At 47.6% G+C, this 23764-nt stretch overlaps 1 protein-coding gene and 2 non-coding genes across 3 annotated transcripts in view; 2 read left to right on the top strand and 1 right to left on the bottom strand.

Moving 5' to 3' along the window:
• The first annotated feature begins 7822 nt into the window (after window positions 1-7822).
• Window positions 7823-7915, top strand: TRNAI-UAU. The gene is given in 2 exon segments: window positions 7823-7860; window positions 7880-7915. It is a non-coding gene; the product is annotated as a tRNA-Ile (tRNA).
• Window positions 7916-8048: 133 nt separating this feature from the next.
• On the bottom strand, window positions 8049-8121 carry TRNAV-AAC. Its single transcript has one exon. It is a non-coding gene; the product is annotated as a tRNA-Val (tRNA).
• A 399-nt stretch (window positions 8122-8520) lies between these two features.
• The window catches only part of FBXL12 (F-box and leucine rich repeat protein 12), a 36876-nt gene continuing 21632 nt past the window's right edge, over window positions 8521-23764 (top strand). The window contains exons 1-2 of the mRNA XM_040346377.1: window positions 8521-8829; window positions 12858-12930. Coding sequence (XP_040202311.1) covers window positions 8660-8829; window positions 12858-12930 — 243 coding nt within the window. The 5' untranslated portion in view covers window positions 8521-8659. The remainder of the gene's footprint in view (window positions 8830-12857; window positions 12931-23764) is intronic.

The raw sequence follows: 23764 nt of genomic DNA, 5'->3' as shown, positions 1-23764 counted from the left end.
GGCAATTTAACTATGGCTTGGATAATACAATTCTTATAAGTAAAATCTGTGTTTTGCAAAATGAAAGTAATTTTTTGCATTTTGCGCTGACACAGGAAGCAAGTCATTGGTTTACACAAGACGACAGTAAGCTGTATGCTGTACTAATTAATGAAGTGTCGACTTCACAAAGACAGTATGCAATTTCACTGTATGTTGCCAAATTGCATGCTGATTGTAAGCTAACAGATCTGGCAGACGGAGATCTGTGTGTGTGTGGGGACAGTGGAAAGAGTGATTTAACACTGGGATTCAAGCTTACAGAATAGCTGGAGGAACCCTAAAAGTGTGTAGTAATTGCTAGACTGTTTCCCAATCCTTAGCGTGCACCAGATTGTATGTAAGATCTGTATCTGCCTGTGTGTGGTCAGCTAGCTGGATTGGAGTGGAGTCTCCCTCTAGTGGTGGTCAAAGGTAATGCAGGATGTGAAGTCTCACAGCCAGTCTTACGTTTTTTTTTTTTTTTTTAGTAAAAATACCTTCTTATTTTTTTTTTTTTTAGTTCCTCATATAGGAACGCTGTTGTGGTTAGTGACTCACCACTGGCAAGCGCATCCTGACAGATTGTGTAAAGCACAATCTTACTGTGTCTTATTTTGAAACTAACTTGGCAGATTTTTTTTTTTTTAAATTCCACTCGGTTATACCAAATACTAAAACAAGCTTTACATCAAGGATAAATCATACAATATTACACAGACGACCGACTCAGTGTCACACACGTCTCAAAGCAGCCCTTGGCTTAGCTCACCTTCTAAGCACTTGTACCGCACAAACAGATAATTTCTTATTACTCTAAAATTCTTAATACTTTAAACAACAATATATTACTTAATACTTTAAACATCAATATTTTAGGCGATCATACCAAGGGTGTATGCCTCCCTGAGACTTATCTGGACATCCCTGATGTCTAAAACCCTTACACGTCGTGTCCCAGACACGATTCTTATCAGTCCCCGACTGAGAATTATTAGAAATACAGGAAGTGATCCGAGCCTTCCGACAGACGAAAGGAGATCCTCTGCATTCCGGACCAAAGCCCCCAAAACTGTTAGCACTAAACTGATAGCACTATCTAAATTGTAAGGTATAAATTACTGACCCCTTGGTATGATGTCCTTTCCGGTACCGGGAGAGGGAGCTTTAACCACGTAGTAACGACACAACACAGGTGTAAGTTAAAACTCTCTCTAATTTTACTGTAACTCGTTTCTTCCATTTATAGGGCATACACAACAAAAGGAAATGCATATACATGTCATAACATCATTGGTTAATACACTGTTACTGGGCGGGCGCCCCCCTTTCGGGCGTTGCTGCTAGAATATCATTGGATAACTAAAAGTTACCGTTACTTGCTGTTTTGACTTAAAACTCGTGATTAAGGCTGGTATATGTGTCAACCACCACAAACTGGTATTTCTAAACATAGATGTCACAAGGCTCACACAGGATATTCAAACTGACTATTACAAGACTTACTCATGTCATTCTGATACTTACACAGTACCATCTCAATCAATGTGTTAACCCTTTAACATCTCTTCAGTCACCCTAGTCAGGCAGTGAAGTGTTTTTTTTTATATATCACTCCGCTTGGCTGGAACTTTATTGCCGTTAACTGCATACAAGTGGGGAGGAGTTGATATTCCAGCAAGCTGAATTAGAAAAAATAATCCCTCCATTTTACAGCCTAGGCTCCTGTGATCAATCTTATGGGGCACAAACAATATGATTTAGACTACACAGGAGCCATGGCCTGCAGGAAGAGGAGAATGCATGAAAAATGTGCCTGAAGCTTCATCAAGAGGATCAGACTTAGCATAAGGTACTGGCAGTACAGACGTCCCTCCTGGCTGGGCTCTGCTTTTGCACTGATAGGACCCTGAGCCTGGTACACAAGGCCTGCCGGGGACATCTTCTGACAGTCCACAGTCCAGGTGTCCTGTCGAGAAATACACCTGCCCCAATTCCACCGCTATAGTCCTGGCTATAGCATCCCTGACAGCAGGCGGCGGAGTGATACTCAGCAGTCAGGGCTGCTGTAGCCAGAACTGTAGAGGTAGCATCGAGAAATGTGGCTCCTGCATGCTTACTTCACGACTGAACTCACAAGAGTAACACAGCCAAATGGAAAAATAGTCCCACTCGCAGCGCTGCCATTGTCTATTAGCAAAGGTGCTGAAAAGAAGATCCTGCCTATGCTCGGGAGCATGGAGGGAAGAAGAGACCCTCAGACCCAGGTTAGTGCCTTGTTGCCCAGCCACTCACCAGTGCCCCCTTCATATGGTGCCCATGGCACTTGCCATGGCTGCCATACCCTAGATACACCACTGGGGGAGGTGCGGGAGCAGTGTATACGCTTTGGCAGCAGGTGGGGTTTCTCTGCAGCAAGTGGGGTTAAAAGCGCCTCACTAGAATCCGAAAAGCACCACTATAACAGCGGTAAAGCACCACTAAAACTAGCAGAGCTTTACTGCTAACGTGGCCAGCGCCCCAGTGTGAAAGGACTCTTAATGTCATACAGCTAAGTTTCAGATCTACTTTAAAATCTTAATTGTAGCGCCTGTGTACTTTCAGTCCAGGTGCTATTTCAAATTTAGAGGGGGATGAGAGAGTTAGTTAACTCTCATCCAGGTGATTTATGTAAATTAGGCCTCTGCTCTGGCTGGGCTGTACTGTCAGTTCATTCTGTGTTCCAGGGGTGCCTTTCCACCTCGGGGCGACAGGTTCAGTCAGGAGTGCCTCTTGCCAGCAGCCAATCAGGAGGGGTTTTCCCTCGCGGGGCATGCTGGGGGAGGGTACTTCTAGAGTGGACGCCATTTTATGGGGTTCGTTTTCTGGTGCTGGTTCCGGGTGCGGCACCCACCTTCAGGGTGTGCGCACATCACGGGCCCCGGCGATATGGCCTACCAGGCCGGGGCGCACGTGCTACAAGGTGTCCTTGGTTCCGGGACCATGTTGGCCCGGAGCAACTGAAGTTATGGCGGGACCCCAGTGATCAACTGGGTTCCCCAAACTTTGAAGAAGATCCCAAGCGAGTTGTGCTTGGGATCGGTCTGAGGAGAGCCCGGAGGCAGGTGATCCAACAGGGCTTTGACAATCCACCAGGGATCGAGGTGACCGGACATTGACAGTTTGTTTGTTGGCAACCTGTGAGTCGGTGACCATTTGAAAAACTACCTGAGGGAGATTCAGGCATTAAATTCACTGGGGAAGATCCACTTCATAATCCTACCGTGTTTCCCTGAAAATAAGACCTACCCCGATAATAAGACCTAGCATGATTCTCAGGGAGGGCTGCAATATAAGCCCTACCCCGAAAATAAGCCCTAGTAAAATCTTGTTTTTTAAATCCAACTTGCAGAATGATTACACCACCATAAGGTGTGCGTGTCTCCCTTTGTAATTGCACCGTGCAAAACATAGACACGCGGGAGGTCTTCTCTCCTCCTGGCTGATGCCCACAGCCCCCCTCCCCAGCACACGGAGATGGCTGACGCTAGCGTGACAGCGGCAATCCCCTCCACTCTCCTCCCACCTGAAGCCCTTCGTCAGGTTGACGCCAGTGGGACACCGGCTTCACCCTCCTCCACTCTCCTCTCGCCCGCGGCCCCCCCTCCTCAGTACACAGAGCGGGCTGACACCAGCGGGGATCCCGGAGCAGAGAAGAAGAGCTCAAGCAGACCATGCGACACCCAGGGGAGCTGCAACAAAGGTAAGTCCCACAAAACACTCACAGAGGGAGACACACTGCACCCCACACCGGCACAATTCCTACAAAACGAATTACATAATTCTATAAGGATGGATTTTAAGATGGTTTTTATGCCAAAATACTGACTCCTGACCTGAGGGGGAGAAGACAGGGGATACAGGAGATGGATAAATGACACAGCAGAAGCACTATGCAATCTATCATGCTTTAAAGGAAAAAACATTTTTTTTTAGGGTTACAACCACTTTAAGATCATTGTACAGACCGTAATTAAATAAGACATCCCCTGAAAATAAGCCCTAGTGTGTTTTTGTTTGCCAAAATTAATATAAGACCCGGGCTTATTTTCGGGGAAACGGGCCTGTGGCAGAGGTTCTTTCCTGATATTCATTTGCACCAGGTCTGTGGCAGAGACTTGTTCTTCTTCCCAGTGCTCCGAGTGATACACTGGCTGCCAGGTCGGTGTGAGAGACCTGTCCAGGTACACTATACCCCCTCGGCTTAGGGGCGAGGAAAGTAGAGTGTCGTTTTGAAGTAGGACTGCTTCTGTATTGTTCAAGCCTGAATCTGCTATTCTCCTTCTCTTCACCCATCTTCTTCCTATCTACCTCAAGTTACTGTTTTGCCGTGTTAGGTGAAATAAAGCTACAAAGAAAAGACACCTGCTGCTTGGACATTCTGTCATTGCTCTCATCATCTCATCATCATCATCATTACCCCTAGACGCTCACAAAGGTAACACGCCATCCCTATTCTATCCAGCGGCTCCTGCAGGGGTAGCGCTACATAATCAAAGTGTGCTATTAAGGGGCCTTTTATGGCAGCCTAAATTTTGTCTATCATGAGCTTGTTTACATGTTTCCCACAATTCCTTCTTCAGGGAAAATTGAAAATACATTGCTTGCTTGGGACAGAAAATGATGTGCAAAATAAATGTGCAGATTTGCCTGGTAGAATTTTTTTTAAGCTCTCGTTCACATTTAAAGCGGAGGGCCACACAAAAAGTGAACCTCCGTATTTCGGAATCCTCCCCCCCTCCGCTGTCACATTTGGCACCTTTCAGGGGGAGGGGGTGCAGATACCTGTATAATAGGTATTTGCACCCACTTCCGGGAATAGACTGCCGCGGGAGTCACGCCCCTTTGCGTCACCCCCCCGCTGTCTCCTGGGAAACACAGAGGTCCCAGGAGACAGCAGGGACCAGTGAGGGACATGCAGTAGTGAACCAGGCAGTGAAGCCGCAATGCTTCACTTCCTGATTCCCTCACCGAGGATGGTGGCGGGGGCAGCCGAGAGATGAGCAATTGCTCGGGCTCGTCTGCCGACATCGTGGGCATGCTGGACAGGTAAGTGTCCAAGTCAGCAGCTGCAGTATTTGTAGCTGCTGGCTTTTAAAAAAAAAATTTGGGTGGACCTCCGCTTTAACACGGCTTTGAAATTACATAATTTCAAAGCCACATTTCAGTCCGACAATGGTGGGTGACTTGAAAGACATCTGTGTGGGTTCATGCACTAATGAAATTGCTCCTGAAGTCGCCAAAAGTAGTGCCCGAGAAAACGATGGTGTGGCCAGCTGCTCCCATAGGCGATTAAAGAGTTAATACTCTTTAATCGCCTCTATGGCCTTGGAGGACTGGAGCGACACCCCCTGTAACGGCTACCCACTGGTAGTGAGAGGGTATCAGCCGTTGGAGACGTCCTTTTCCCTGACAAGTTGTAATATGCAAGTACAGCCGGTATATCCCATCGAACGCCCTTCCAAGGACGAGGCTACGTTTGAAAGGTCCAGTAGACTGATTTTAATGGCACATTTCACCTCGCTTATATGTGGTTACAACACTGTACAGGAACAATGACACTCTCCGCCCCACCCCCCCTCCTCACTAGGCATGTGCATTTCGTTTTGTTCCGAACCGAAATTCGGACGAATTTTTCATTATTCGGACATTCGGATGCATACGAATTCCCGAATTGCAATATTAATGAATTTACCGAATCCGAATGAACGTTTTCGATTCCGAATCGAAAACCCGCGGACGAAATTCGATCGGAATTCGAATTTTTTTTTTTTTTCCGAATTCCGATCGAATTTCGTCCGCGGGTTTTCGATTTGGAATTTGAAAAAAAAAAAATTTTATTTTTTTTTGGAATTCCGATCGAATTTCGTCCGCGTGTTTTCGATTTGGAATTTGAATTTTTTTTTTTTTTTTTTTCGAATTCCGATCAAATTTCGAAATTATATTCGAAGAGAGAATTTTCTAATTCGACCGGATTTTTCGAAATTCGGTCGAAAACAAACGAGTTCCGAAAACAAATTTAACACATGTAACGAACCTAACTTAACAAAATTAATTAAATAACGAATTAAAACGAAACGAAACAAAATTTTCCCTTTTGCACATGCCTACTCCTCACACAGGGGGGGCTTCAATACAGATACTTTGAAATAATGACATTCCCTTGAGCCAATGAGTCTTCTAGACGTTTTGGCTCCAAGCTTACATTTAACATTGAATTGATCAGACACCTTCCTTTATCAATAGAATTCAATTAACCTTTAAAACAATTATACACATACTGCCATCAGCATACACCTGACAGGAGGCTGTACTACACAAAGGAGAGTCCATTAGCTATGCAAAGGGAATATTAGCATTCAGCAGTGGAAGAGTCCCTTCTATAATTAACCCTTTGAGCTCAGAATACAATGTGATAAATCCAATTGTAACAAGCCATGCAGTTCTTTGTAGTCCTCACTGCATGATGGTTATAGATGTCCAGGCAGCATGCATAGTTCCATTACACCCCCTATACTCTTTAAAGCATCCGCCGTACAGCTATGACGATTTGCGCAGGAGTGCCATACTTCCGCCATCAAATGACGGCGGGCAGTCGGCAAGTGGTTAAAGTAACGCAGTGCCGTCTCACGAAAAAATGACTTGGTCATGAAGGGGGGTAAAACTTTTGAAGAGGTGAAGTGGTTAAAGCGGAGTTCCACCTAAAAATGGAACTTCCGCTTAACCCACTCCTCGCCCCCTTACATGCCACATTTGGCATGTATTTTTTGGGGGGGGGGAGTGGGGGCTTCAGGAGAAGGGGACTTCCTGTCCCACTTCCTCCTTCCACCGAGGGGCTGGAAAGGCGATTAGCTTAAGCGCCTTTTCACAGCCCCTCCCTGTAGGCGAGCACCTGTCCAATCGGACGGCGCCGTTAGCGCATGCGCAGTGTGTGCCCGGCCGTGAAGCCGAAAGCTGTCACTGCCGGGTGCCCACACTAGGAGGGGGGGCGAGGAGCGGAGCCCCGGCCGGCGCGTCGCTGGAGCCGTGGAGCAGGTAAGTGTCTGTTTATTAAAAGCCAGCAGCTACACTTTTTGTAGCTGCTGACTTTTATTAAACTTAAAAAATGGCTGTAAAACCCCTTTAAAGCGGGGGTTCACCCTTAGAGGGCACTTTTCCCCCTTCGCTTCCTGCTCGTTATTACTAGGGGAATCGGCAATTTATTTTAAAATATGTGCAGTACTTACCCGTTTACGAGACGCATCCTCTCCGTCGCTTCCGGGTATGGGCTTCGGGAATGGGCGGTCCTTCTTGATTGACAGGTTTCCGAGAGGCTTCCGACGGTCGCATCCATCGCGTCACGATTTTCCGAAAGAAGCCGAACGTCGGTGCGCAGGCGCAGTATAGAGCCGCACCGACGTTCGGCTTCTTTCGGCTACGAGTGACGCGATGGATGCGACCGTCGGAAGCCTCTCGGAAGAATGTCAATCAAGAAGGAACGCCCGCTCCCGAAGACCCATACCCGGAAGCGACGGAAGAAGATGCAGCTCGAAAACGGGTAAGTACTGCACCTATTTTAATATAAATAGCCGATTCCCCTAGACCGAACGAGCAGGAAGCTAAGGGGAGATTTTTTTTTTTTTTTTAAATGGGTGAACTCCCGCTTTAAGGGATCCCTACAGCCAGAAAAGTGTTGCAAATGTTTTGCCGTATTACCCTGGCTGACAATGTGAACAAGAATGTAGAGTAACCATTTTACACACGTTACCACCAAGTTTTTTCAGTTGCTCCAGTGGCGCAATCGGTTAGCGCGCGGTACTTATAAGACAGTAACTGGTGAGCGATGCCGAGGTTGTGAGTTCGAGCCTCACCTGGAGCATGAATTTTAATTTATCTGTTTTCAGAATAATTTACACACGTGCAAAATTACGCACAACATGGATAAACTATCTCTGAAATTTTGTGTAGCTGTTTTATTTGTCTTTCCTAAGGGACAGCAATAAATAAAAATATGTTTCCGGCCGGTTTCGAACCGGGGACCTTTCGCGTGTTAGGCGAACGTGATAACCACTACACTACGGAAACCTTTGTGTTGCGCAGTGCTTGATGAAGCTGTGGTACAAATGTGCATGCTAGCATAAAAACGTGTCAAAAATACTTTCTACTAGGAGGGAGGGGGTGGGAAAAGTATTTTCTAAGTTGGAACACTTGGGACGTAAATTGACTAAATTCTCACCACGCCTTTATTGAACTTACATAAGCTGCATTGCAAAATGGCTTCCCCCACTAAATATACTGGCATTCACAGGCCATGAGTCAGCCCTGTGCTCCAAGCCGCTGTCACATAGAACTGACGTCTCTCTCTATAGTCTGTAAACGTGCATTACCTCGGAGGCGTCATTCACGTAGCCGCCGAAGGAGGCGCTGTCACATCAAGACCCAAGCTGTAGCCGCTCAGACCCGAAGGCGGTAGGGTAGCTGCTTGAACGCTCTATGGAGCAATCTCTATGGTCGTTTGGAACGCACAGCGGCAGTAGTGGCCGCTCTGGTTCCCGCTGCGCCGCAGTCTCTATGGTAGATCGTTGACAGCCGCGCATTGGTGAGGCGGAAGTGCGCGGTGTCCATGGAGATGATGAAGATGTCGGCCACGGCGTACAGCGGAGAGAGCTCGGGGATCCCGTTAATGGGCAGCGGAGGTATTTCGGTGACACCGACCCTGTCGTGGCTGCCGGATAGCGTGCTGCTGGAGGTGCTGAGCTTCCTGTCGGTGCGGGATCTCATCCGGAGCGGCCGGTGAGAAGGTCTGGGGGACGCTGGGAACATTGTTTGGGGACCCCTTGTCATCAGCTGTCATGGCTGGCAGTGTTTACTAGGAGTCAAGGCGATTGTCATGGAAGGAAAGTCGTGTGAGGCTGGTTACAGACAGGAGGATGTCTCCCTGAGAATGCTCAGGGATGTATGACAATGGAGGAGATGGGGTTCCCCTCCTCTCCATAGATCTGTCATCACTGGGGACCAGCATATCAGTTACTACCTACATAACTTCCTAGACCATAGGGGGCGCTCTATCACTTTCCTCTATGACGGCTGTGCAATGATCACCTATGGATGAGATGGGGGTTCCCCTCCTCTCCATAGATCTGTCATCACTGGGGACCAGCATATCAGTTACTACCTACATAACTTCCTAGACCATAGGGGGCGCTCTATCACTTTCCTCTATGACGGCTGTGCAATGATCACCTATAAAGGGGATTTATCAAAACCTGTGTATGGCAGCCATTCAGATTCTACCTTCAGCATGTTCAGTTAAAGCGGATCTTCACTTTGAAATTGAACCTCCGCTGATTCAGTTCTCCCCCCTCACATTTGGCACCTTCCAGGTATTTTCTCCCACTTCCAGCGAAAGATCGCACCAGTATTCGCAGCCATCTACGCCATATCCAGCCCTTTCCATCCTCAGCTATCTTCTGGGAGACACACAGGTCCCAGAAGACAGCAGGGACAAGTCAGAATGCGCAGTAGGGAAACAGACTAGGTTTCTTGCATATACGGCAGCAAGGTGGCTCTCCTGGGCAGATCATGTACCTCATACGTGATCCAGCACTTCTGGGTCTGGGGCGTGCATGCTTGCCGCAGGTGACCCGCTCTTCCTATAAATATTAAACAGTGGGAGCTGATCTGCGGGTATGGTGGACTCTGTGTGCCGGCAACTGACGATCATTAGGCAGAGAGCCAGAACAGCGACCTACCGTGTTTACAAAGCCAGATCGCAGTTCTGGCTCTCTAATTTTCAGGTGTTGGCTGATACAGAGTGTTCCTGCAAAGCTGGAACATGGAGCAATGCCTTCCCCTAGTCAAAGAACCCCCCCCCCCCCTCCCCACAGTACACAAGCACACAATATTGCAGTACCGCTATAAGTCGCTGATCACTGCCATTGCTAGTAGAAAAAAATAATAAAAATATCCCCTATTTTTACCAAAAATATGAATACATATTGGCCTAAATTGATGAAGAAATTAGATATTTTTTCTTTTTTTTTTACTTTTTTTTTTTCTTTGGGGGAGGGGGGGGATATTTTTTATAGCAGAAAGTAGAGCTTGCGGGATTAATCGGGGAAGAATTTAAATCACAATTTTTTTCCCTTCCCGATCTTCAAAACAGCCTGTCACGGGTTCTCTCTATGACCTCATTCCCACGAGGCGGATCCGTCAGCGGCATCCGCCAGCTCAGCGGGTATCTCTCCGTTCATCTCCACTGGGCTGTCGGATGACAGGTCCCTCTCACCCGATCCGCCAGGACGGGTGGCGACATATCGCCATACGTCCGATTTTAGCGGATTGGATTAGATGTCAGCAGACATGTCATCGCTGACATTCGACCCTCCATAGACTTGTATGAAGCGCCCGTTCAGGTCTGCCGAAAAAACTGACAGGCGATCACGTGCCGAGGGAGCGCAGGATCCAGTGTCTCCGTGAGCCCCCGCCGCGCGATCGCCGTGGCCTTGTGAAGTCCAAAGCTTCCTTCTGTGACCTGGCGCCATTTAGTGGTGGCCGTTGGCATTACAAGTAAGACAGCAGTTCTAATGTGTGATTTTTCACTGTTTTCACTGCCATCTCCTTCCCTCTAATTAGAACCCCCAAACATTATATATATTTTTTTTCTAACACCCTAGAGAATAAAATGGCGATCGTTGCAATACTTTCTGTCACGCCGTATTAGCGCAGCGGTCTTACAAGCGCACTTTTTTTGGGAAAAAATACACTTTTTTTAAAATAAAAAATAAGACAACAGTAAAGTTATCCCAATTTTTTTTTTGTGAAAGATAATGTTACGCCAAGTAAATTGATACCTAACATGTCACGCTTCAAAATTGTGTCCGCTCGTGGATTGCCGACAAACTTTTACCCTTTAAAATCTCCATAGGTGGCGTTTAAAAAAAATACCGTTTACATATACTGGCGCTACTCACGTATGTGTTCGCTTCTGCGCGCGAGCTCGTCGGGACGGGGCGACGTTTAAAAAATTCTACAGGTTTCATGTTTTGAGTTATAGAGGAGGTCTAGGGCTAGAATTATTGCTCTCGCTCTACCAATTGCTGCAATAACTCACATGTGTGGTTTGAACACCATTTACATATGCGGGCGCTACTCACGTATGCGTTCGCTGCGCGAGCTCGGCGAGATGGGGCGCGTTTTCTGGCTCCTGACTTTTTTAGCTGGCTCCTAGATTCCAAGCAAATGTGTCAAACCCTGCTTTAATAAATAAAAAAAACTAAACAGCCGTTAGCCCAATTTTTTTTGTATAATGTGAAAGAAGATGTTACACTGTGATAATCATGATCTTTATTCTAAGCAAAAAAAATCGTGATTCTCATTTTAGGAAGTGAATGGAAATTCCCCCCCCCCCCAATGGGACACAGATGGCAAAAAAACTGACAGGGGTTATAAGTCTCCCTTAGGCCCCTTTCACACTGGGGCGGGAGGCGTGGTGGTATAGCATCCGAATTGCCACGGGATTTGGCCGCTAGCAGTGCAGTATTAACCCCCGCTAGCGGCCGATAAAGGGTTTCCCATTGTTTTAAATGGGAAGGAGCGGTATACACATCGCTCCTCTCACCGCTCCAAAGATGCTGCTTGCAGGAGATTTTGTTTCTCTCTTGCCAGCGCATCGCCTCAGTGTGAAAGCCCTCCTGCTTTCACATTGAGGTTGCTGGGTAGGAGTTTTTCAGGCTGTATAGCAGCGCTATTTAAGTTTTGCCTTTAGTTACACTTTAAAAGATGTTAAACTTTCCTGCTGTGTGCAACAATATTGTACAGAACAGTCCTTTACCTCCTCTTTGGCATTTTCCTGCTGCCACTGCTCCTCCTCCTCCTCTCCAAGTTCCTGGAGTCTGACAATGGCTCCTGCTATTGCACAAGCCTCCTGTAAGACCAGGAAGTGAAGGAGGAAGAGTTGCAGCCGGGCACAGTGCTGGATTGTGAGTGGACTCTGTTAAGTGTTTAAAGCGGAGGTCCACCCTAAAAAAAAAATGACATATAAATGCTCAAAAAAAAATGAAAAACATATTTATTTATTTTACTTACCAGAAATGGCGGTTGCTAGGCAGATCTTCCTAGTCCGCGGCTGGTCTTCATTCTTGTCCTCCTTGCGTTTTGTCTTCTGGGGAATGGGGCGCGCTGTCTTCTGGGAACTGTGTGCATCCCAGAGAACAGCCGCCCGTTCATAAAGTGACTTGCGCATGCGCAGTAGGAAACGGGCAGTGAAGCCGCATGGCTCCACTGCCTGTTTCCCTTAGTGAGGATGGTGGTGCTGGGAACCTGCCACGATCAAGGGATCGGCCTCGGGGGGCTGACATCGCGGGCGCCAAGGACAGGTAAGTATCCTTATTAAAAGTCAGCAACTACAGTGTTTGTAGCTGCTGACTTTTAAAAAAAAAAAAATCACAGCTGGAACACTGCTTTAAGGGCAGGGGGCACCAGGACAGGTAGGGGGCGCTTTTTAACCTTGGTGCACACAACCATGAGTATGCTCGGACACCATCTGACTTGGGCTTACACACAGTTTGGGCTTCAAACATCCCTGAAGAAGGGAACGTTGACGCAATGTCATAAGAGAAATACCAATCTTGAGGGTTCAGAAGGCTTCTGCCAGAATATATAGTCTCACTGAATACTTACTGATAAGTTCTATTAAAAATGAAGATTACTATATTATATTGAATGCATATCAACTTGATTGACCTCCCCTTAGGCTTTTATTTTATGTTCTTACACCTTCACATTAAAAATGGATGTAATTATTTTTTTTCTTTTTTAAGTGTCTGCAAGCGGTGGAAGAGACTGGTGTTGGACAAATCGCTGTGGAGACATGTTGATTTAACACCTTATAAGGTCAGTTTCTGTCATCTAACAGATGAATATTTGCTTTTTATTGCACGTCGGGCGCTGACAAATGGTAGACTGTGTCCCATCATCACCACGAGACCCACCCTGATCTTCCATCAATGCTACAAGTGATGGAACATGAACTTTTGGGATTGGTGCTGTGGCACAGTATAGAAAGCTTTATCACAGTCTTGTGATGTGAACTGAATTCCAGCTCTCTTCAGAACATAATTCGATACCTGCAGTGCCAGGAAAGCAAGACGGGAACCCAAATTTGAATTGTGATTTAAGGAACTGGGAACAAAATGTATATTTATGTAGCGGTGCATTTTGGGCACAAGTTCAAAAGATCCACACATCACCTTGTCTGTCACACTTCCATTTCTTTAGACACAATGAAGAGTCACTTGCTTTTCCTTTGTGGTATTTTTATTATAAAAGTATTTCTTGGGTAGAGTTGGGTAAGGGTGTGATGACATGGGATGCCCATAAAAATTAGCTAGCACTTAGTAGATTAGATTCTGATGATGAGGCACAGCAAAGATTGTATTTTGTTAGTGAGCTGCAGACTATTGCTCCCTTCATGCTGCCCTTTTTAGGATAAGTCACTCTGAATGACTGTTGTGATGATGAACCGTTATCCAAATGCCAGCCCTGTGTCCGGAAGGTATCTGTGACGGTAGTAGAAGATATCCCCGTCAAGCATTCCCTTCTTCCCATAAAAGAAAATCACCCAATATTCCACGAGTAGAAATCCCTGGAATCGCCGAATAATCCACACATGAGCCAAAGCTTATTGCTGGAACAAGACTCTCTTTAATGGCAAAGTTATATACAGTTTACAAGCTGATCATCAATCAAAGAACAATGAAATCTCCACCCCCTTTTCACACACTGGGGCTCCCATACAGATTATAGGTAGACACTCTGGTGCCGACCCTGACAAGGCACATTTCTTTAGATAATGATATCAGTGAAGTTAATTACTACAATGAAGCAATCAGAATAATTAACATGAGCCAATTATCTAATCATTTAGCCTGACGATACAATACACATCTCTTAAGGGTAAACACAGGTCCTCTTCACACACAGACATTAAAATAGCAGGGAGAGAATTAAACTGAAGCATATAGGCAATTGCATAAAAGTCCTTCACAATGGCCCCCCTTTTTCTCCCTGCTCCAGGAAACTCGGTTGGACCTTTCCTGGTCCAGTAGGGTTGACGGGTTCAGAGCTTTTAGTCCGAGGTTAACTCCGTTTGGCGTGACAATCCATCGGCATTCCCGTTTTGCTTGCCTGGGCGATAATGAATCGTAAAGTCATAGGGCTGTAAGGCCAAGCTCCAGCGTAGCAAACGGGCGTTGTCCCCTGAAACCCGGTTAAGCCACACCAAGGGGTTGTGATCGGTGATGAGAGTGAAAGCCCGGCCATAAAGGTAAGGTATGAGTTTTTTGAGTGCCCATACCAAGGCCAAACACTCTTTTTCAATGGTGGCGTAACTGACCTCCCTTGGCAACAGCTTCCGACTCAGGTATGCCACCGGGTGCTCTCCTCCATCCTCCCCGATCTGGCTTAGTACTGCCCCCAGTCCAAACATTGAAGCGTCTGTGTGGACAATAAATCTTTTGTTAGGATCTGGGGTAACCAACACCAGAGCAGTCTTTAGGGCTTGGAAAGCCACCTCACATTCCGGGGACCACAGGACTTGTCGGGGTAGCTTCTTTTTGGTCAAGTCGGTCAGGGGTTTGGCCAAGGCGCTATAGTCGGGTACAAAGCGTCTGTAATAGCCGGCTATGCCCAAGAAAGCCATGACTTGTGTCTTGGTGTGGGGAGTGGGCCAATTGGCAACGGCCTCGTTCTTAGCCGGCTCCGGCCGTTGCTTACCACATCCTACTCGGTGGCCCAAATATTGTACCTCCGCCATACCCAAATGACATTTGTCGGGTTTCAGGGTCAGCCCGGCCCCCTTGATCCTATCCAATACTACCCCTACGTGCTCTAGGTGCGCTTCCCATGTATCGCTGTAGATGGCAATGTCATCCAGGTAAGCGCATGCGAAGCTCTGGAGACCCCCAAGTAACTGATCCACCATCCGTTGGAAGGTGGCCGGGGCGTTCTTCATCCCGAACGGCATAACCCGGAATTGGTATAGGCCGAACGGGGTGATGAATGCCGACTTGAGTCTGGCATCTGCTAGGGGAATCTGCCAATATCCCTTGCATAGGTCTATTGTGGTCAGATACTTCCCTGCAGAGATACGGTCAAGCAGCTCGTCCATCCGTAGCATCGGGTAGGCGTCCGTAACTGTCTTGTCGTTGAGGCGCCGGTAATCTACACAGAAGCGGGTTGTCCCATCCTTCTTTGGCACTAGGACTACTGGCGAGGCCCAAGGACTTTCTGAGGGTTCGATTACGCCTAGCCGAAGCATCTCATCTATTTCCTTCCGCATCCCTTCCCGGACTGCTTCGGGGATACGGTAAGGAGGCTGTCTCAGGGGTGTCTGTCCTGGAGTCTCCACCTTGTTTACGGCTAGGAGTGTGTATCCAGGCTCCTGAGAGAATGTGGCCTGTTTTGTTTCTAGTAAGCGGCCAGCTTGAGCCCGCTCTTGCGGCTCCAGCTGTTCACCTAGCTGGACTTTCTCTATCTGGGTCATCCCTTCGTTACTGCCCAATAGGTCGGGAAGGGGTAGGGTCTCTGTGTCTTCTCCTGCTGGTGCACAGATAGCGGCTACCTCCTCTGCCCATTCCTGATAGGCTTTGAGCATGTTGATGTGAAAGGTTAGTTTCACATCTTCATCCTCGCAGCTGGCTATCGTGTAGGTAGTGCCGCATATCTGTCCTATAACTTTATAGGGGCCCTGCCAGGCGGCCTGGAGCTTGTCTGTTCGGACCGGCCTTAATACCATGACCTTTTGGCCTATCTGAAAGCTCCGGTGCCTAGCCCGTCGGTCATACCATACCTTCTGGCGCTTTTGGGCCACCTGGAGGTTCTCTCGCACTGTCTGGGCTAATTCCTCCATGCGGTCCCTCAGCTCCAGGACATAAGGTACAACCGGGGTCCCCTCAATTTCTGTTTGCCCCTCCCAGTGATCCTTGATGAGATCTAAGGGCCCCCTCACCCGCCTCCCATAGAGAAGTTCGAAGGGTGAGAATCCGGTCGATTCCTGCGGCACCTCTCGGTAGGCAAAGAGAAGGTGTGGCAGGAATCGCTCCCAATCCTTGTACGCCCCCGTGAACGACTTCAACATTTGCTTTAGCGTTCCGTTGAAGCGCTCGCACAGGCCGTTAGTCTGGGGGTGGTATGGGGAGCTAGTCAGGGATTTAACTCCACAGGTTTTCCATATCTGCTGGGTTACCTCGGCCGTGAATTGTGTGCCTTGGTCAGACAGAACCTCCTTGGGAAAGCCTATGCGGGAAAATACTTTAACTAGGGCCTCTGCTACGGTCTCAGCCTGTATGTTAGAGAGAGCTACCGCTTCGGGGTAACGGGTGGCGTAGTCTACTACGGTGAGTATATACCGCTTGCCGGAACGGCTAGGTTGGGCCAGGGGCCCTATAATGTCCACGGCTACCCTTGTGAACGGTTCTTCAATAATGGGCATGGAAACTAGTTTAGCCTTTGGGTGGTCTCCCTTTTTACCTATACGTTGACATACCTCGCATGTTTGACAATACGCCCTGACGTCGTCGGATACCCCAGGCCAGAAGAAGTTCTGGGTTATCCGATACCCTGTCTTGCGTATTCCCAAATGGCCTGCCAAGGGTACGTCGTGCCCAATCCTCAATAACTCCTGTCGGTACTTCCGGGGAACTACCAGCTGGCGTTTTTGCTTAGGCCCTGGTGCATTACCCCGGGTCTCGGTGAGCCTGTACAAGCGGCCTTTCTCCCAGATAAATTGCTCATTCTCTAACCCCCCTTGGTCCCTCCTGGCTTTCTCTCGATACTTTCTGAAGGAAGGGTCTCCGTTCACCTCCCGCCCAAAGTCCTCTGGGGTGTCCCAGGGTAGGGGTTCCACAGTCAAGGGTAGGTTGGGTTGGCTTACCTGGGTCTCAGTAGGAAGCGGATGGCTCTCGGCAGCGCGACTTTGTGCTTTGGTGGTTACTGAGTGGGCCTCCTGAGCGGTGGTAGAGGCGAACGCCGAAGTCAGGGGGCCAATGTCGTTGCCCAAGATGACTTCAGAAGGTAAGTCTTTCATGACGCCCACATGAACATTGCCAGCTCCCGCACCCCAGTCTAGGTGTACCTGTGCAGTAGGAATACGGTATACTGCCCCCCCTGCCACTCTCGCAGCAATTGATTTCCCCGGTTTCTCTGATGCATTAATAAGGTGTCTTTGTACCAACGTGATGGTCGCCCCACTGTCTCTTAATCCCCGGGCGGTTTTTCCGTTAACCATGACCAGCTGACAATGGTGTTTCCTGTTGTCCGTAATAACAGATTGTACCATGAGGGCTTCGTAAAGGGTGCCCAATGGTTCTTCCTGACCCAGCTCCTGGGGATCCCAAGCCGAGTCTACACAATGGGCTGCTGCTGGTGGGCGGTACCCAGGTCGAGACCAATTTGACCTGGTGTTGTCATCCATGGGGCAATTCTCCTTGAAGTGACCCAGCTGTTTGCACCGGAAGCAGCATTGTTCATTGTCCTCCTGGCGTGGATAGCGAGGGCTAGATGTCACCGGTCTGTTAGGAGGTTGGTATCTAGCGGCTGGTGGGTGTGAGGGCACCGTTGGTCGTGGAGGTTGTACCCGTGGTGTGACCTGGTTTGTCTTGCGAGTATCCGCATATTCATCCGCCAACTTAGCGGCCTCTGGTAGAGTCATGGGCCTGCGATCTCTCACCCAGTCTTTTACATCCGTCTGGATGTGATTGTAAAATTGCTCCAGCAATTGCGGTGGTGGCCTGGCTGCTGTTAACCCAGCTAGAGGCCGACAGGGATAACTGGCATGCCCATTCCACGTAAGAGTCTTTCGTGGTTTTGCGTGAGTCCCTGAACTTCTGTCGGTAGGACTCTGGGGTTACTGCATAACGAGCCAGGAGTACTTCTTTAACCCTGACGTAGCTATGGGTCTCCTGCTCTGGCACGGTCCGGAAAGCATCAGAAGCTTTACCTGACAGTTTGCCTGACAATATTGAAACCCACTCTCCTCTAGCTATTCGGTGCAGGTTACATTGTCTCTCAAAATCTGCCAGGTAGTTATCAATTTCACTGTCTTTTTCATTAAAAGCGCTAAACGGAATCTTCCTTGTGTCTGCTGTGCTGTACTCACTGTTTGGAGAATGTGCGGCTGCTTGTTGGACTGCTGCCAGTTTTAACTGTAGCTCTGCGTCTCTTATTTGTTTAGCCTCCTCCGCTAACAGGTCCATCACTTTCAGCACCACATCCGCCGTTGGGTTCGGACCGAACCATGCTAGCTTCTCTCTCATTACCTTGTTGGCTGGTGATTCCTCCTCCTGAATCACTGGTGTCTCCATCTCTTGTACTGCTGGCGTTGCTGCAACCAAGTTCTCCTGGTCTAGCTCCATTAATTCTGCTATGATGACCCGCTTGGTTTTGTTGCTAGCAATCCTTCCACGAACTTCCAGTAGTTCTTTCAGTGTATTTCTTTTAAGCCGGGTGTACCAGCGTTCCATTAACTGTTCCCAGTGTCTGCTTGGAATCCTGGTGTAAAGGAAAGTAGAAGGGAAAATCCAGCTGCTTCCAACCAGTTGTGACCGTAGTAGAAGATATCCCCGTCAAGCATTCCCTTCTTCCCATAAAAGAAAATCGCCCAATATTCCACGAGTAGAAATCCCTGGAATCGCCGAATAATCCACACCTGAGCCAAAGCTTAATGCTGGAACAAGACTCTCTTTAATGGCAGAATTCTGCTAGTTATATACAGTTTACAAGCTAATCATCAATCAAAGAACAATGAAATTTCCACCCCCTTTTCACACACTGGGGCTCCCATACAGATTATAGGTAGACACTCTGGTGCCGACCCTGACAAGGCACATTTCTTTAGATAATGACATCAGTGAAGTTAATTACTACAACGAAGCAATCAGAATAATTAACATGAGCCAATTATCTAATCATTTAGCCTGATGATACAATACACATCTCTTAAGGGTAAACACAGGTCCTCTTCACACAGACATTAAAATAGCAGGGAGAGAATTAAACTGAAGCATATAGGCAATTGCATAAAAGTCCTTCACAGTATCCTCATACACCCCCCCCCCCCTCTGACCCCACAGCCTCTATACTGCAAATGGTAACTGCTGGACTACTAGGCCCAAATAGTTCAGTGATGGAAAGGATAAGTTGCCCGGCCACAGCCTTCCATTTTGAGATGAGGTAAGGTTAGAGTCCCTCCTTGTAATATCCTGCTTTGTGGGACTGATCATGCAACATCCCGTCTTAGACACCCCCTTGTGGCTTTCAGTTACTGGGGGCAACAGCAGATATTCCCAAGCTCCTTGAATAGACTACTCTGATCCCATCACTTGCTGTCATGTACCCACTGACCTGTTCCATGGTCCCCAGTCCATGGAAGAGACATGGTTCAACCACATTGCCCAGCAGTAACAGTTCTAGGTTCCTTTCTCTTAGTATTGAATTCCTCCTGTGCAGTGTTGAAGAAAGGTGATCCTCCATCAGGACTTTCTCCTCAGCACATGGTAGGCCCATAGGCCTGGGGCCCCACACACACACTACTACCCCAGGGGAGGCAGGGGAGGAGTTCCAGAGTCTGAACACAGGTGGCCACACTCATTGCTACTCTGACACTCCCAGATCAAAACAACCAGGCCTAGCATAAGGCATAGGCCTGACTAGATTTTGCCTGCACTGACAGTTTAAAACAAACACTATTTCCCCCCCCTCACCTTCCAGGACAGCTACTTGAGGGATGATTGGCTCCGCCCTCTACAGGAAACAAAAATCAGATACAATTTAAAAGGCCCCTCCCTTTTCTCTGACATTCAGTTGTTTTGTGTTTCCAGACCCTCCAGAAGCACCGACACGGTTTTTGTTTTTCCTAGGTCTGGTAACTGTGGTTGGCAGACCCCCCTTCCCTGGCAACATCCAGTACTGGTTGCGGCTGAGTCCTGGATGTGTTCAGTCCCCATTTCTGGCCAGAAGGTGAAGGTTCTTGCCTCAACTGCAAGGGTAAAATGGCAACTTCCTTCAGGTTCTCCCCAGGTCTGCTGATGGAAACCTTGTCTTCCTCGGCTTCACCGAGGTGTACCAAGATGGCGTCGGAGGACTTCCGGAACCGGAAGTCACGTGATGCATTTTTCGGCGCCGTGTTCATAAGGACTATGGCGCAGTACACTGAGGACATGCTGCCTGGGACAGGAGCCTTTTCTCTTCGGCCGATCACCAATGGAGCTTGAAGATAGGCCTGAGGAGAGAGCACCCGCTCGGATAGAGCCAGCGGCAGTCTCCGGTTCCCATACTACCTCCAAGGTAAGCCCTTGTCTGTAATTATGCAGCAGGGGTCCTTTTTTTGGGGTATGTGCCTGCTTCTTTCTTAGGGCTTGTTTCTGTTCCTTTTTCTTTTTTTTTTTTTTTAGGATAGACAGATGAAAAAAAATGCGGAGCTAAAGAGGGATCTAGTTCTCAAAGAGTAGATAATATATGGATGGGTAATGAAATAACTGGGGAAGAATGAATTTAAGTTATAGAAGGAATAGTAATTTGGTTATTTCATTTCTCCCAGTGGTATTGGATTTAAGGAAAGGAAAGTTGCCGGGGATACAATATATTATATTTTTACTTTCCTTTTGAGGTAATATATGAAATGCAAATGGAGTTGAAGAGAGAGATATAATGTAATATCCATATACAATATTTTATTGGATTTTGTTTGTTCCTTTTTTGCAGTCCTGTATTTCTTTCTCTCTTAAAATAAAAACAGAGAATTTAAAAGAAAAAAATGCGGAAACTGTAGAGATGGTTGCCCTGGATCTTAAAGCGGAGGTTCACCCTCAAAATGAACTTTCCAGCATCCTTAAAGCGAAAGTAAACCCATCAATTTAACAGTTTGAAAAAGCAGTTACATTCCTGGCATGCCGGGAATGCTAACTGTCACATTGGTTGTGCTGTCAACCAAACTGTCAAACCATCCAATGGCTGGTGTCAGAACTGATCACATGTGCAGCATCATGGCAGTTGAAGATTAAACCGAGGCCAAGACACGCCTTAGCAGCCGTCAATCAACTCCTCTTTGCTTAGAAACGCCCATTCCCCGCAGGATTCCCCGCTCGGAGCCGGAAAATAAGGGCTCATATAACGATAAGTACAAGTAAAAAAAAAAAAAAAAACAGCATACTGCAGATGTTAGCAGTATGCTACAGCTACTGTCAAAAAGTGGATTTTTGGGTGAACCTCCGCTTTAAGGACGCTTATCTTCCAATCTGCCAGAACCATCGAAAATTTCTCAGATTTGCGATTCTCATGGATAACGGGCTGAGTCATTGGCAGTTCAATGCCCTCCCTTTCGGTCTCTCGGCAGCGCCCAGGATTCTTACAAAGATCATGGCCTTTTTTCGGATACAAAGTGTATCGATCGTTCCATACCTGGACGATTTTCTGATCTTTGCCCGAGACAAAGAATCCCTTATTCGGGATCTGCAGTTGGTTCTGCGGACCTTTCAGGATCTAGGGTGGAAAGTCAACCAACGAAAGTCTTGACTGGTACCCTCCCAGAACATACTTTTTCTGGGTTATCTAATAGACGCTGTTGCTCAGAATTTTTTTTTTTTTAAACTTCTTCTTGCCGTGCAGGCCTTCAGATTGCTCCCACAGACCTTGCTTCGGCGGGTCATGCAGTAATTGGGTTTAATAACCACAGCCATCCCAGGAGTTCCCTGGGCCCTATTACACTCCAGGCGTTTCTCTTACACCATTGGGAATCGCAGGAAGGATTCTCTGGATCAACTAGTTCAACTTCCAAGGGAGGATTCTCTCGATCTCTCCTGGTGGGAGCAGCGAGAACACCTGCAGGAGGGAAGAACTGGGCGCAACATGCTCCAGTGAAGGTTACCACAGATGCCAGTCTGTGGGGCTGGGGTGCGCATTCTCAGGGCTGGCAGGCCCAGGGAGCTTGGTCGCCAGAGGAGGCAGACCGCTTCTCAAATTTCAGGGAACTACTAGCTGTAGGGAAAGCTCTCTTGGCTCTGCAGGAGAAGCTTAATTCAAAAGACCTGTTGGTGTTTTCAGACAATGCCACGACAGTGTCATACCTGAACAAGCAAAGGGGCAAGAGTTAGGAGTGACTCCGAACGAGGTCACAGCAGATTTTTTCCTGGGCGGAAATCAATGTCACCTTGATCAGAGCAGTCCACATCAGAGGTTCAGAGAACACGCTGGCAGGGTGAGCATAAGTTCCAGCTGTTGGGAGTTACAACAAAGCATGTTCCAGGAGATTGTGCTAAGATGGGGTCTTCCTACAGTGGACCTTTTTGCCTCCAGTCTCAACAGGAAACTGCTGGCGTTTTTCTCTTTGGAGAGAGAGACAGGGTCCTTAGGGACGGACGCTCTCTCCTTCCCGTGGGATTTCTCTCTGGCCTACGCCTTCCCTTCTTTTCCCCTCTTACCTCTGGTAGTTCGGAAAATTATTCAGGATCAGGCAGAAGTGGTTCTGATCGCCCCCTGGTGGCCCAGAAGGAGTTGGTTTTCCTCTCTGAAGACCCTCTTTGTGGATCTTCCCAAAATGGAAGGATCTACTCCCATCAGGGACCAGTATTGCATCCAAGCCCTCAGATCTTCCATTTGACAGCTTGGAGGCTGAGCGGCGCCTCTTACAGTTGAAAAGGTGTTCAGAGACAGTTATTCAAACTATCCTGGACAGCCGTAGGTTGGTAAGTAGAAGAATCTATGGGAAAGTTTGGAGAACTTTTTATTCCTGTCAAAGGAAATCCAGTTTTGATTATTTTTCTTCTCCCTGTGTTCTAGATTTTTTACACAAGTGAGTGGAGAAAGGTCTTTTTTTCAGCACCCTTAGGGTTCAGGTTGCGGCCCTGTCTGTATTTTCAGACGAGGCTAGCTGAATATCCTTTAGTCAGGAGGTTCCTTGCAGCCAGATCTAGACATGCTCCCAGGATCACCAAACATTTACCTCCTTGGGATCTGTCATTAGTGCTTAATGCTCTAACAAGGGCTCCGTTTTGAGCCTTTGCATGAAGCTTCCCTGAAATGTATTTCCTTGAAGATTTCCTTCCTTTTGGCTAGTACGTCAGGGAGAAGGATTTCTGATCTGCAGTCCCTTTCCTGTAAAGATTTCTTCCTGAGGATTTTAGAGAACAGGGTAGTGATCAAACCTGATCCTTTCTATTTGCCCAAAATTTCGTCTAACTTTCATAGGTCCCAGGAAGTAGTCCTTTCTAGTTTTTGTTCCTCTCCCAAAAATGCAGAAGAGGAAAGATTTAGTTTTTTAGACGTACAGAGATGTCTGCTGCTTTACCCAGAGAAATCCAGTGGGTTTAGGAGTTCCTCCCAACTGTTGGTACTCAGTGGCCCCAAAAAGGCATCCAAAGCGTCCAAAAGCTCTATCGCTAGATGGATTAGGGAAGTTATTTGTGAAGCTTACAAAGCGTCAGGTCGTATCCCTCCTTCTAGAGTTAGGGCTTATTCAACGAGATCCATGGCTACGTCATTGGCAGAAAGAGCGGGGGCATCATGGGAAGACATTTCTAAAGCTGCCATCTGGTCCTCCTCTCATGCATTTGTCAAACATTATAGAGTTCAGATGCTTTCCAGCCAGGACCTTTCCTTTGGTAGGAAAGTGCTTCAGGCTGTTGTTCCTCCCTAATGTATAGTATCTTGCTTATCCTCTCAAGTAGCTGTCCTG

This window comes from Rana temporaria, chromosome 3 (genome assembly GCF_905171775.1).
Source record: "Rana temporaria chromosome 3, aRanTem1.1, whole genome shotgun sequence".
Taxonomy (NCBI): domain Eukaryota; kingdom Metazoa; phylum Chordata; class Amphibia; order Anura; family Ranidae; genus Rana; species Rana temporaria.
The sequence above is the reverse complement of the archived record's forward strand: the minus strand, read 5'-3'. Positions and strand labels throughout refer to the sequence as shown.